Here is a 14,646-nt window from a genome sequence, read left to right as displayed (position 1 = left end):
ATATATATATATCAACTTAACTAGTGAGGAAAAACAGGCAAAAACAAATGGTAAATCTCTCAGCTGGGTCATCCATCCGTCACTACTCTGTCGTGTTCCCAAACCACTCAAACAAAGGAACGGGAAACAAATTTGACCTGCCACAGATGAACGGGTGTAATCAGGACTTAGTACTGTAACTTACCTTTTCAACGGATGAACTGCCCTTACACGTCTCAAGGTAACGAACTGCCCTGTTTTCCTCTTCTTTTAATTTACCATCAGCCTAAAAAAATTATAATGAGAATATGATAAAAACAAATTTTTATTATTCTAGTGAAAAAAAAACAAAAAACATAACATAAAAAACATTAATGGGCATAGTATTACGACATCTGAAAACAAAAACATAAATAATATTGCACCAGAATCAACAGCTACTGGAACTTTTCAACATTCCAGCTGAAAACACAAGAGCAGCAGCAACTGAATTGACCTTTCCATAGAGTCAACTGAACTTCACAACCGACCAATCAGAAAAGACCAGGAATATGTGTGTGTTTAAAAATACACAAACACATGTTTTACACTGTCATTTTGTGGGAACTTTGTGACAATATAAATGGAATGGGGCATAGTAGAAATGTTCATTCAACCAGGATCTCCTGGTTCAGCACACACACACACACTGTGGCTACAACCAGTTTAACCCAAACCAAGCTAAGTTGCTAGTTCATACGTTAAAAAAAGTAGTAGCAGTATACCACTGCGTGTACTTACATACTTCATGTAGTTCTGAACTCCATTGTCAGCAAGATATGCATGAGCGTGGGTCTTGTAAAATCTCTCTGTTGCATCTATATAAGCCCTCTCAAAATTTTCTCTGTATATTTGTAACCGGTCTTCAAAATTTGAGCTTAAGTTAACTGAAAATAAAATGCATTAACATTCTATAACTATAAGAGGCCTACAAATTTTTGGCAGATAATATTTTTTGAACAACTAGTGTCTACCAGGTCACTTTTGCTAATTAACTTGCAAACCTATATGATGTAAGTGAAGATACTCTAATTTAATTCAAGATAATCTACACCAAACTAAGCTTGGTTTGGTCAATAGAGACCATATTTCCAAGAGTGATAACAGTATATACAGTTTATAATTTGAAGATACAGGTAGTGTAAAAACCAAATCAAATCAAATCATTCTTTATTGCAACTCACTAAGAGGGTTGAATTTCACAAAAGTAATAAATCAAGCAATCAACATTGAAAATAAACGACAAAAAGGACTAACATCACGAAAACAGCAAAAAGATACAAAAAGATGAAAGGTAAAAAAGGCAACCGAATACATTGTAATTATAAAATGATGGTCTGTAAATCAGAAATAATAAGTTGTTACTTCTTATCTTGGTAATGTTAGAGGATTCTCTTTAGTTGAGATGTTTGTGTGATTCTGTTAGGTGAGATATAAGATTTTACATTTGGAATTCCAAAACAAATACTTGAGTATTGAGTATCTTTGCTCAGCAAGGAACATTTGTAAATGCTTGCTTGAAAAATGTTTAATGTTGTAAATTATACTGAATGTATGCTATGTATCAAAGCAGCAATGAAAGAAATAAAATACAGAATATGCAACATATAATAACATTTACAATAATTCAAAACTGGTAACTTAAATAATAAACAACAAAACCATTGAGTTCCATTTTTAGGAATATTAGTTTACCATAAGACTCTCTAACTCCAATCACTAGCTGTTTATCGAAGGCTTCTCCATTTCGCTCGGCAACCACAAGCTTCATAGCACTGCTCTGTAACCTTTGTTTGACTATGAAGAAAATATGACAATTCCAGCTGTCCAACATCAACTGAAAATAAAATACAATAATAATAATAATAATAATTAATAATAATAATAATTTTAATAATAATAATAATAATAATAATAATACTGTAATAATAATAATAATATGCACTGTGTTATTTTACCCTTAACATTGTTTTAGTAACATAATAATAACAACAACAATAATAATAATAATAATAATAATAATAATAATAATAATAATAATAATAATAATATTATAAATAATTTTAATAATAACATTGATGATGTCACATATTATTATAAGAGAATCTGCAGTAATCTGTGGAATCAAAAATCAAAATGTGGAACTAATTCCCTATTCCAATGATAAATTAAAGGTCATTTTTAGTATTTCAACCCACTTAATAGTGGAACCAATTTGCTGCCTGCAAATATAGGGCATCCAATATTTCAATATCCACAATTCATAATCTGAGGTTTGTTAATTCCAAAATGATTTAACATTATATTCATAGACAATCATAAATATAAACATAATTATGTATTAATTGATTAAATAACTAGTATACTATCATTTCAGAGATGTAGTTAGCTTTGAAGTTTTCCACTAAGTCTACAGCAATTTCATGGCATTCATTCCACCTTTATTAACCAAATTTTCAATCCTTAAAGTCCACACCTATTATTTAGTGTTTACCAATGTTATCATCTTCCACCCACCCTTAAAATGTTTATCACCCACCCCAAGTTTCTACAGTTACAGTACAACTCTGCATTTTTAATATTTATCTATTATTCAATATTGCCTTGTAAAAGAATCAAGAGATGATTCAGCATACCTTACGAACGATACTGTCCTCTGTTTGTGATGCTTTCTTTTGAGACGAACTAGTTTTTTTGTTGCTTAGTGAGGTTTCTAATTGTCCAAATGGTTTAGGTAAGTAGCCACATTGCGTGAAAAACTTTCCCCACTCCTTTATATATGCTTTCAAAAGGGCGGAGTCATCCTGATCTTGTAAAACACGCTGACAAAAAAATTACAACGTATAAAGAATATATAATTGAAATTGACAGCTTACACAGTGGTTCACATTTTTAATTAACCCTCCAGAAAATAAAAAATACTGGTAATACTTTATAGATCAACTTCAATTATTTATTACACAATCTTTTTCCAGCAGTCTATGCTGGCTTCATCAGGTGCAGTATTTCCTGGAGTGGTTACTGTCCACTAATGAGATTAATAAAAATAAATAAAAATAAACACATAAATAAATTCTTCCTTCTACTGTGTGCAAGTTTACTGTTTACTCTTCGTCCAAATAGGTATTAATATATTTGTTTAGGTTTAAAATTATGAAGTATTTGGTGCAAATATCAGTGACGGATCCAGAAGTTTGAAATAGAGGGGGCCAGAGAGAGATTTTGACAGATGGAGGGTCTATACCACTTCAGGCCACCATGGTTTGGGCTGAGGTAAGAAAATTCATGATTATGGCACCTTCAGATGGCCGAAAATGGCACACTTGACTCAAAATTTTAGTAGAATTGTCTTTTTTTCCCCCCCTTTTTTTTTAAGGGTGTGCCTGGGCCCGCTAGGGCATCCCCTTAAATCCGCCACTGAATGTTGTGGCTTAGACATTGGATATTCAAAACTCTTGCTGTGCAAGTCACGATATGCAATGCGCTGATTACAAACAACCATACAGTAGGGAATTGAGTATGTGCTCCTAAGCTTCATTATCATGACTGGGGTGTTGCTTGTTGCTGTTACTTTTTTGTTGTTGCTTCTGTTGTTGTTAATGTTATCATTACGAAGTTAGATTAATGTGAATTTGTACATTACACAATGATATTTTGTTTCTATGTTTTTTTATATTTGTTGAATAAAAAATGAAAAAAAAAAAAGAGATACTATCAAAGACTGAGTGCAAGTTACCTGTTTAGCCTGCTTGATAAAATCAATGATATCATGCTTCAGTTCATCATGCACTTTTTCAGGTCCCTTGTCATCCCATAAACAAACAGAATGCACATCCCTGTAAGCAAATCATGCACAAATTGTAATTATACTATATTTATATTATTTAGTTATTAGTTTTGGAAGCTGATTTCAACATTTGGAAACATACATGAAGTCGTATTATAGTAATTCAATGCCTATCAAATAAGTAATAAAAATTTGTGAAATATCCGTGTGGGGCCCTATGTGGCCCCCTGGCCCCAGCACTCGCCTAGGGCCCCCGTCGGGGCGTTTAGCCCCTCCGTCGGGCAAATCCTGGCACCATCACTGAGTGAACAGGGGTAATAACACTAAACACCTTTGATCATTCAATTTGGAATTGGCGCTACTATATAAATATTCGTGTATCATTATTATTAATTATTATTACTTATATCTACTATATCAACTTTACCATTGACTTTACAAGGTCAAAGTGACAAATTTTGGAAGTGATAATTTTAATTGTTACTGTCAACAGAGGAAAAAGGGTTGAAGAGTGCAAGATTGACAATAGGTTAATCATTTCTACTCAGTGTAGGTAGGCTACAAACAGAAGTGTCCCTATGCTCTATACAGGTCCCTCCATTACCCCTAATTCTTAATTCATATCATATACAAATTATACATTATAGGTTGGTGTACACATCATTAGCTTTTATATGATATAATTTTAGTTCTTATCACATTCACAATCCTATTAAAGTTATTCATGAATAAATAAGGTGATCGATCTATCTGTAAAGAGTGCAATTTGGCAATATAGGCCTGTTTACACTATGACGATAACGATCAAACGATAAAAAGCTAAAAAGCAATTGTTCATTGAAAAATAAGAGAAATAAGTTTTCACAGTAACAGTGGCACAATTTAATAACGATTTATCGTGTACACGATACAAAATATTTTCACACACCAAATCAAATAACCTCATAATCATGGGAAAACGTTTTCCAATGATTATGACATAATTAATCTCTTCTATTACTATTATTATTGATGCTTATCTCTTTTAAAGAGACACATCAACACGGTCAGTTTCAATAGTTCTTTGGCAGCCGCATGCAAAAAATTAAAAAACAATTGAAACAGGCATATTAAAAAGGTCTTGTAAGACATTTTCCAATTAAAGGATTATTCAAAATAACTTTTTACAGTAATTAACATTGAGGTACATTAAACACAAATACTGTAAATATCTTAAGAATTTAATCAAGCTTAGTACCTACAGTACAAAAAATGTGTAAAACAGAAGGAGGAAGTCCTTTGTTAATTTAGCTAATGTCCTCAACTTAACCTTTGAAATTTCATTTAAATTAGTTGTTCAAATGCACTTTTGAAACTGAAACCCTTCCTAAACTTGACACTTATTAACAAGAGCATCAACGATGCTGTAGCCAACTCGACAACGGCGTCGTTTAAGCATTGTCGGTGGTGGGAGTTGGTGTGGTTGTGGGGTGTGTGTTGTTACTGTACATGTTTTGTTTATTAAAAACGTTTAACTGAAGTTACAGTATTGTAGTTATATCGTATGCAACATCATGGGCTTGACAAATTACCTGTATATTATTTTGATTCAACTGTTTGGAAAGGTAATATTTAGTATTATAGATTGATGGGTGGGTTTGCTGGACCCTAAAATGTGATGCAATCTGTATACAATATTGTATTATAATATTTGTAAAAAATAATGTTGATCTCATAAGGGTTGTTGTGTATGTAAAAATATGTTGTTTTTATACCATTTACGCCAAAGATGTTTTAAAACCAGATTTTTGCGTGGGCCAAGACTACTACAGTATGCAGCCCTTGGTAAAATATTACATTATTTTTGTAATGATGTAGGCTTTATGGAAACTGACGAAAAACCAGGGAGATTGAGGGAACCTATAGTAAAAATATTACATTATATTTGTAATGACGTAGGCCTTATGGAATCTGACGAAACCAGGGAGATTGAGGAAACCAATAGCTATACCACAGTGTGGATCATAATGGTCGCCCATAAGTGTCACGGCAAACTTCAAACAAAACATCACAGCAAATTTTATTTTCAGGTGAAACATCCAGGCAAATTTCATTTTCAAATGAAACATCAATGCAAGCACCACGAAACGACTGTACATATCGCTATTAACTAGACTCAACGTAGACGCATTATTAGCCGTAAAGCTTTACCATTCCAGGCTAAGATTGGTTGATATACACAAAAACGGAATATAGAGGCGATTTGCAATCTGATCAATGTCAAACACGTTTTCATATAAGAAGCCCATTCCAGTGGTAAGAAATATGATATAAAAATATACAATTTCACATATTTCCCCACAATATTTTCTCAAAAACTCTTCATACTTTACATTTCCCAAGCTTCCCTACCTGTATCCAAACTATCACAGGCCTTAAATTTAACCAAGGTCACCAAGGCCAAATGCCACTGGTGCCCTCCCAATTGGCTTGTACTGTATGCCCTAGAAAAAATACCTCTGTTGAGGCTAGCTTGACCCTGCTGCTCTAAGAAGGCAGTAGTGAGCATTCGCATCAACGACGGATGCACTCCATCTGACACAAAAATTGATCTGCGCATGCACGACCCCCGCAGCTTCTCGTTCTTGGCAAAATCACGACCTGTTTTTGGCCAATTTATCATCCGTAGAGAATCACGAATGACTAGCTCACGCAGCCAATCAGCGCTCTTTAGAGATACCAAGCAGCCAATAAGCACTCTTTAGGATATCTAATAAAGAGGGCATGTGTCAGCTTAACGATGTCACGCACTACCGTTTGTTCTTCAATTGCGAAACTGCGAATGATCAGAACACGGACGAGTATCAAGGACGGTCACAGTTCGTTGCTTTTAGTCCTAGAGGACGTCCGCACTGCTTTTGCGAAAGCTCACTATTAATACATTTAAATGTTACTTTATGATACACTAGCATTGATGTCCTTTTTATATCAATAGTGCCTTTAGTAATAATCATGACAAAAAACGGACTTGCCCCTAAAAAAGCCCAAAATTGAGGCTTGCTATCACATGTTATTTGACAAAAACTTATGACTAGCCTAAATATGGTCATGATGACATCACATAATGACCAAATATAGGCACATTATGACTATATATGGGCATACTACAGTTTTTTTAGATGTTTGACCCAATAATACAGATTACTGACCAGAATAGGTCTTGCCATTCAGTCCTTGGTACATCTTGCTGGCGTAGCAATTTCAGAACTGTAGGTCGCATTGAATCCCATTTGTCTTCAAATGTGAGATGAGCCTTGTCCTGATACAAAAGACACAAAAGAAAAATAAAGTTAGCAAGTTCAACAAACTTGGAAAAATATGGGTATATTAATGAAATAGAGGGGCCCAGGGAGAAACTTTTACAGAGGGTCTAGCCCACAGGTGGGCAATGTGCGGCCTGTGGGCCACTTGTGGCCTGACGGTGACATTTTTGCAGCCCACAAAAATAAATTAAGAAAACATATGCGCAGCCCACCAACCATCTTTGGCTACAAATCATTTTGCTTTTACAGTTGATGTAAATGTTTATTAACGAGTGTTACTGGTGCATGTTCATTTAAAGTCAGACTCCGGAGGAAAAAAATTGTTTGATATGTTGTAGATCTGATTTTTCTACGACAGAAAAAAGTTGTTTGACAAAGATCTGGGGAACGGTGAATGAGATACAAATTTTTGAATATTTAAAAACTGGGGGGGAAAAAGGTGCAAAATTGGGCGGTTACGCCCCTTTTCCCCCAGTTTTTAAATAAAGGTGTTTTTTATGGTCGGGTAACAAGATTTTTAGGGACCCACTTTGTCTGTGGTCAAGTGTTTTTAGAATAGGCTACATGTAATGCATAGGCCTAATGCTTTTACAATACTTAAGAAAAGTCAGACTCTTCACAACACGCAACCTGTCAGCGCACAAAGAGATCAAACAGAAAACCAACTATGGTTTCCGTGCGAATTTGAACTAGGCCCTAGATTTTGCATCCTCCGCGAATAAAAGTCCGGGCAAGTTAGTATTATAATTAATTACAATCTGCCGTAACAGGTACGAGCATAGGATATGGTCGCCCAAATTAACGTCATAAAACACAGTCCCGACTCCATGGTTAGAGCAGAATGCCTGGGAATCAATCATGCCTGGGATTTTATTTTAGTTGCACACTACGGCTTTTAAACATGCAATAAGAAAACGCAATTCCTTATTGAAAAGAGGATTAGGGCTCTGTGAATTAATGTTAATATTTTTGTTAGAATAACATATAATTTAATAAATTTAATACAGTATAAATGTATTGACTGAAGTACTTTATGAATACTATGCTAGAAGTTGAATGGTTATAGTAATAATAATAAATGAAAAAAAAAACAACTTTACTTTCATGTTTTATATTTTTTTAATGATTATTGTGCAATAATATTGGGCCGGAGAAGTAAAATTCTATCTGTTAAAAGCATCTGGAAACCAAATTTGATGTGGACTAAAATGTATCTTGTACAGTATCTTGTACTGTATTCCTCAGGACAAGGTATTTGTCCTGGGACAAGTGAAAAAATATGAAATTCCCTCATGCCTGACCATACATGTTTACAGTAAATTATACCAACAGCGAGTCAAAGCAGCTGTGCAAAAAATGTATGGAAATCCAGTAGTTCTATAACGATTGATTGGGATACGATTGGATATACAACTGTGGCCTAGCATTCGTATCCGTTCATATCATACTCTTCAATATAATTTCCTTCATATTTTGTAGTAGTAAAGATAAGGCAAATTGAAAATTCAGCATTTTTTATTTTGTTTTATTCGATCTAATGTTTCGAAATAAAGAGAGATATCACTAAATTCCAATGTGTATTCACACAACGTATACTCATAATCATATTTACAGACATTTTCCAATCAAATTAAGGTTGACAAACATTTTTTTACGGACATTACTATTACAGTAAATATAACAATTAACATTAATATATGTATTGTATAATTAAATTATATTTTATATTTCTTTCACGATAATAGGCCTAGGCCTATATTTGTCTAATATCTTTTTTAGTAAAGAAGGTAAATATATTAACGAGTACCATATGACCGATTTGAACGCAAGGCCTACTGTAAAGTATACCGTATCCCAATAAATTTGTATAGCACTACTGGCGTTCCATACACTTTGAGCGCAGCAGCTTTCCGAAGCGGCCGCTTCGGCTCTAATCCGCCACTAGCCTAGGTAGCTAGATACAAAACCGATAGAGGGCGCTATAGATCGTCAACACAAACATTGTGATAGAAAATAGTGCCCTGACGGAGATAGGATATCCAATGTATTAATTTGGTATTTCGCGGAAGTATACAACAATTTGACCAAATTACTTCCACATAACACTACAGAAATGATTTCTGGACCAAGTTATTGGCTTTTTAAGCACGCAAATCGATTTAGTATTAGTTTTTTTAGTACAACCAATGTTTCGTCGATTTTCAATAATAAAAGGAAACCTTCGCTAGTTTTTTGGTTAACATGTTTGTTTTCTTCAGTTTTTAAACTATAAAGATAAGTAAGTTTTAAATAATATTTGTGAGCATATTATTAATTGAAATAGATGGCATAAAATTCTATTGTCTTATCATATACCGCAGCTAGGCTCGGTTCGTACGAATAGAGGGCGCCCTCGTTAATTTGCGGCGGCTACACGCGGGGTAAACGATGTTTTCCCCGCTGGCCACCGTGTTGTCTGAGGCCTGCAATTAGGCCTAGAGTTATGCGATTCAATATAATTTATTATATGTAGAATCTATAAGTTGATAAAAATTATTAAATCTAATATAAATATATATACTAAAATACTAAATTATAATCGTTAGTAATTTTAAAATGCTTCGTTCAGTTATGTCTTTCTATTAAAAATAAATAAAAAAATATTTGGGACATTTCAATTTTTTTTTGTTTCTACCTAGCCTAGGCTAGGCCTACTAGATTTTTTAGGACCTGTTTTTGGTCGGTGGATGGCGTAATTGCAGGTGACAAGTTATTTGTATCGTACAAATGAGAACCTCGATATAACATAAGTAAGTTATGGTCAAAAGATTTACTTATTCTAATAAAGAAACACTAAAACCTAATGAGGAAGAATGTCTACAAAAAAAGTTACCTTCAACATAGTCGCCATCTTGATTTGACCTTGATTTTTAGAATTGTGCTTGGGTTATATACTAAGCTTTCTTAATTTTTATAGTTAGTACTTTATAAAAATATTTTGTAAATAAATATAAAATAAATAATTAAATCAATATTATATATTTTTTAAGCTAATATAATGTAATATCAGTAATATTTTTAATTTGTTTTCATATTAGAAAAGAATACATTACCAAAATGGCTGACGAAAAATTAACAGCAGTCGACATGTCTAGTCCACGGACAAATTCGGGTATTCCAGAAGCAGTTTTCGTAGTAAGCTTGTACTCATTTCTCTGTGGATATTTATTGCAATGATTAAACTATAGTTAAAGACTTAAGCTAGTCTGACTGAAAGAAGTTTTATATTTATGTACAGTAAACTCGTCGTACCGTAGGCGTAGCCTAGCCCTACCTAGCCTAGGGCTAGGCTAGGCAACAAGAGGCCTACATTACTGATGATGGATGGAACTGTTCCGAGCCCAGGGAATCCCCTGCCAAGACTCAAGAGGACAGGCAGGGGCACTGTAGGCCTAGGACCGTATACAAAAAGCCTAGGCTAACCTTGGTTAGAAGACCTAACCTATTGTAAGGAAAGTGGCCATCCAATAAACCTAACTAAACTAAAGGACTCTTTGCTTTGGGCGATTCTGATCTGATTTTAACAAACTTTTAGTTTTTTTAATTTTATAATGATTAATAATACTTAAACATTTTTTTTTTCTAACTTTAGGAGGATGTTGATAAGTTCATGTCACAGACAGAAAATGAGTCTGTGGAAGAAGTTCTACGTAGACTAGATGAGCAGCATCAGAAATATAAGTTTCTAGAATTTAATCTTATGCAGAAAAAGAGGAGGTGTGTTTAAAATTTCAAATAATACCTTGTAAATATAAAATTTATTAAAATAAATAAAGATCACCATTGCTTGAATTAAAAGAGCCCTCCAAATACAGTATTGACAACAATATTCCTATTTAAGACTAGCGCTAGTTAACAAATATGTAGTAACAATATTTTTCAGCCAGCTGTTACACTTCCACAGATTTTTTCAATTTATTGAGACATTTTATTTTGTTCCACTCAAGCATAACCCTAATTTAATCAACCAATAACTAACCACTAACCAGCACCAATCTTCATACAGTGGCATTATAAGCCTATTACTAAAATAATAATCATAATATTAATAATTACATAAAAGAAATTTAATTTATAGTGGATATGATAATTACCTAATAACCAGCTATAAATTATGTTTAGATCGCAGTTGGTAAACATGACAAGTATTGTGTTGTTTATTAATTATTACTGTATTTGCATTATTATAATAAGCAATATGTTGATGATAAACATGACAAGTATGATTGTGTGTGTTATTTCTCTTTTTGCCAGGTTAAAGACCCAGATGCCTGATATCAAGACAACTTTAGATATTGTGAAATACATGCACAAGAAGAAGGTCAGCAAATAACAATATGCAAATTGTAGTTTGAACTGCACTTGCTTGTAAGATCCGAGGTCAAGAAACAAACCTATGTTGACCTTGATACAGACATGTGCGGTTCAAAACACAAATTGTATTTCTAGTAATGCATATATATATTTCACATTTAAAAATCTACAAGTTTCTATAACTCATTGGTGGATATAAAAAAAAAACCAAGCAAAACAATTATACAAACAAACATAGATCATTTTTTTTCAAGTGCACATGCCACTTAGTTGATATGGAATTTTGAAAGCCTCAATTTCATGATTAAGATGATTAACTCTAACCATCCCACCAAGATTGTGACAATGTTCTTCATATTTGAATGAACTTTACACAAAGTAAAAGAATAAGAGTTTGCAGTAGCCATGGACTGCTGTGGATAATGATGACAAGGAATTTAATTTGTATGTACAGTATAAAGTAATACTAACCATTGTACTCATTACTGTACTTTATCTTCTCTAAGGATTCAAGTGATAACTTGCCAGCCCAGTTCTTGTTGTCGGACCAAGTGTATGCCAAAGCTACCATACCTCCAACAGATAAAGTCTGCCTCTGGCTAGGAGTAAGTCAGCGTTATATTCATTAAAATCAGGCATTTTTATATATTTTGTATGTAACAACTAATAAAAAAAATAATGATGTAGCAACCAACCAATTAACCAATCTACCAATAGTAAAATTGACTTACAAAAGATCTTACAAATTTTTAGCAAGTACAAAGATCTAAATTTATCTTATTTTAGATTTTCCTTTTTTCCAAATTTCCCTTCTTGTTTACTGAGTGTGTGTTTTTGTTTAGGCTAATGTTATGCTTGAGTACACACTAGTGGATGCGGAGAATTTGCTCTCAAAGAATTATGATAATGCTCAAAAGACATTGAAAGAAGCTGAACAAGATCTGGACTTCTTGCGAGACCAATATACCACCACAGAAGTCAGTATCCTTTTATAAGAAGTGCTTTGAGTTATGATGATGATAATAATAATAATAATAATAATAATAATAATAATAATAATAATAATAATAATAATAATAATAATAATAATGAAATAACTGAAAATGGGATAGATAGTTTTTATTTTTAACATTATTTTACGGTGGATCCTTTTAAAGATGTACAATCTTTTTTAAAGCTGAAAGACTTCATTAAAATTGCTTTAATACTTTGTATATTAGGTTTTATGTGTAAAATATGGAGAAGAACAGCATCCTTATGCTATTATTGGATGATATATCATCCAATAATTATTATTATTATTGGATGCTAATAGGAACAACATCCTTAATTATTGGATGATCAATTTATCCAATAATAATTATTATTGAATGATTAAAAATTCTTCTAATTATATCAGAAAGAACAATTTTCATCTGTTTGTTAAATCCTTAACGTTGGCTTCAGATATTGCCAGGGTGTACAACTGGAACGTCAAGAAGAATAAAAAACCAGATACCAGCTCATGATTCATTTATTCTTACAAGACTTTTTGCGGATAAAACAACTTGAGAGAAATGTTGCTTGTTTTAATTCTCATAATAGACCTCTGTATTGGGCATACTCGATACTCTTAATTTATGCGAATTAAAGACTATTCTTAATGTAACTTTTTTCTACTATTGTATATGCTGTATGTGATTCAGTCAACAACATGTTTAAGCATTTTTCTTATTGTATGCAGACAAGCGCGATGTCGAGTAAACTGTTCTGCTTGACCACTTGCTGATCAAACTGCTCTCGTGTGTGTGTGTGTGCCCGAATTTAGTTCTTAGGGAAGATAGATATTCCTACTACTACTTTCAACATTCAGGAATGTTTCTTGATGTTGAACGAAGTTTAGCCAGCCCAGCACATGCTTAGCTTTCTTCCATCTGTAACCCACAAAATCATAATTTCAACTGAAGATGTGGTTGTAATTTTAATACATTGTTATTAAAAATTGTTTTTACTGTTTATTGTTATTATTCTTATTATCATAATATTATTATTATTATGATCAATAAATATTGATCGCATACTTGCAAATTGGTGTCTTATTTATTGTATTTGGTGTGTTTACAGGTTAGTGACATAGTGTTGTTAGGTAAGCTGTTTTCAAGATTTAATGACACAAAAATTGTTTATTATTGTAATGTAAACATTACCCACAAGATTATGGACCACCAGTGGCAGACCAAAGAATTTGAAATAGAAGGGCCTAAGTTAAGGATGGACTTCCACAGATAGAAGGTCTAATTCCCTGATTCTTAATAGGCGGCCCATGAGTCAATAGGCCCACGAAGTAAATTATTCTGTCCTGTGAGAAAAAATAAAAATATAAGAAAATATATTTAAAGAACTTAAAGTACCATTCTATGAATATTTTTTTCAATAACGTGAAGGCCAAAACACAACACTGGGCCAATGTGAAGTAGGGGTGACCCCCACACAGTTCTAGAATTAATTCTGTTGCCAACAAAACGACAAACGCCACAAGATTGGTAGTCTTGGTTCAGCCAAATATGACAACAGATTTTTAAAAAATAACTTTTTCATCATAGACTTTTGTTGTTATAATTAAATCCGAGATTTCACAGGAAAAGTGTTTTTATGCTTTAAAGCCCTGGTATTTAGAGTATATATAGGATTGGTGAAATTATACAGGTAGAGTGTTGTGTACCAAACCATTAGCGGCGCTATGGTGGGGGGAGGGGAAGGGAGTTACAGCCCCCCCACCCCTCACCGTCAGGGAGGAAGCCACAATTCCTTTGGGAGGAAAGAAAAATTTTATATTTTTTACATATTAATAAAAAAAAGAGACTCTAAAATCGATTAAATAAGCTTTTGAAACCCCTAAATTGTCATGTTTTGGGGGGCTTCGCCACCTAGACCGGGCAAGTTTCGGCAGGTTTTCTGGCGACGCCCGACAACACCCACTTTTTTTTTTCTCGCCGGGGACATCAGCCTACCCATCTGGGACCTTGAACCCTCCGTCGGGGAAATCCTGGCTTCTACACTGTGCCAAACTATTAAGTTGAATAAACTTTGTATGACTAATAAAACAAATTACTGTGTTTTAAGGTCAACATGATAGAAAAAAAAAATATCTAACTGTACGTTGTTAAAATTCAATTCAATTCAGGAAACGATACCTCGCACACATGT

The 14,646-nt window shown here is 33.3% G+C and overlaps 2 protein-coding genes across 2 annotated transcripts in view; one reads left to right on the top strand and one right to left on the bottom strand.

Annotated features, from left to right (window-relative positions):
- LOC117117362 (cullin-5-like) overlaps nucleotides 1–10,021 on the bottom strand; it is a 19,701-nt gene extending 9,680 nt beyond the window's left edge. The window contains exons 1-7 of the mRNA XM_033261677.1: nucleotides 9,980–10,021; nucleotides 6,994–7,103; nucleotides 3,755–3,854; nucleotides 2,655–2,840; nucleotides 1,714–1,855; nucleotides 760–905; nucleotides 185–265 (exon numbers count right to left, since the gene is read on the bottom strand). Of these exons, the coding sequence (XP_033117568.1) occupies nucleotides 185–265; nucleotides 760–905; nucleotides 1,714–1,855; nucleotides 2,655–2,840; nucleotides 3,755–3,854; nucleotides 6,994–7,103; nucleotides 9,980–9,997 (783 nt within the window). The 5' untranslated portion in view covers nucleotides 9,998–10,021. The remainder of the gene's footprint in view (nucleotides 1–184; nucleotides 266–759; nucleotides 906–1,713; nucleotides 1,856–2,654; nucleotides 2,841–3,754; nucleotides 3,855–6,993; nucleotides 7,104–9,979) is intronic.
- A 163-nt stretch (nucleotides 10,022–10,184) lies between these two features.
- Nucleotides 10,185–13,530, top strand: LOC117117451 (prefoldin subunit 3-like). The gene is made up of 6 exons (XM_033261785.1): nucleotides 10,185–10,281; nucleotides 10,739–10,863; nucleotides 11,401–11,467; nucleotides 11,967–12,065; nucleotides 12,303–12,441; nucleotides 12,907–13,530. Exons 1-6 carry the CDS (start codon nucleotides 10,204–10,206, stop codon nucleotides 12,966–12,968), a joined length of 570 nt encoding a protein of 189 aa, XP_033117676.1. The 5' UTR covers nucleotides 10,185–10,203; the 3' UTR covers nucleotides 12,969–13,530.
- Nucleotides 13,531–14,646: the final 1,116 nt, after the last annotated feature.

Source organism: Anneissia japonica, unplaced genomic scaffold, assembly GCF_011630105.1.
Source record: "Anneissia japonica isolate Jap-2015-1 unplaced genomic scaffold, ASM1163010v1 scaffold287957_len1322810_cov207, whole genome shotgun sequence".
In the NCBI taxonomy this organism is placed as follows: domain Eukaryota; kingdom Metazoa; phylum Echinodermata; class Crinoidea; order Comatulida; family Comatulidae; genus Anneissia; species Anneissia japonica.
The sequence above is the reverse complement of the archived record's forward strand: the minus strand, read 5'-3'. Positions and strand labels throughout refer to the sequence as shown.

Excerpts from the sequence above, each read along its gene's own strand:
- LOC117117451 (XM_033261785.1), top strand. The coding sequence starts at position 10,204 with ATGGCTGACGAAAAATTAACAGCAGTCGACATGTCTAGTCCACGGACA. Across the intron at positions 10,282-10,738 it reads TTCCAGAAGCAGTTTTCGTA|GAGGATGTTGATAAGTTCAT; the intron begins GTAAGCTTGTAC and ends TTCTAACTTTAG. Across the intron at positions 12,442-12,906 it reads ATATACCACCACAGAAGTCA|ATATTGCCAGGGTGTACAAC; the intron begins GTATCCTTTTAT and ends CGTTGGCTTCAG.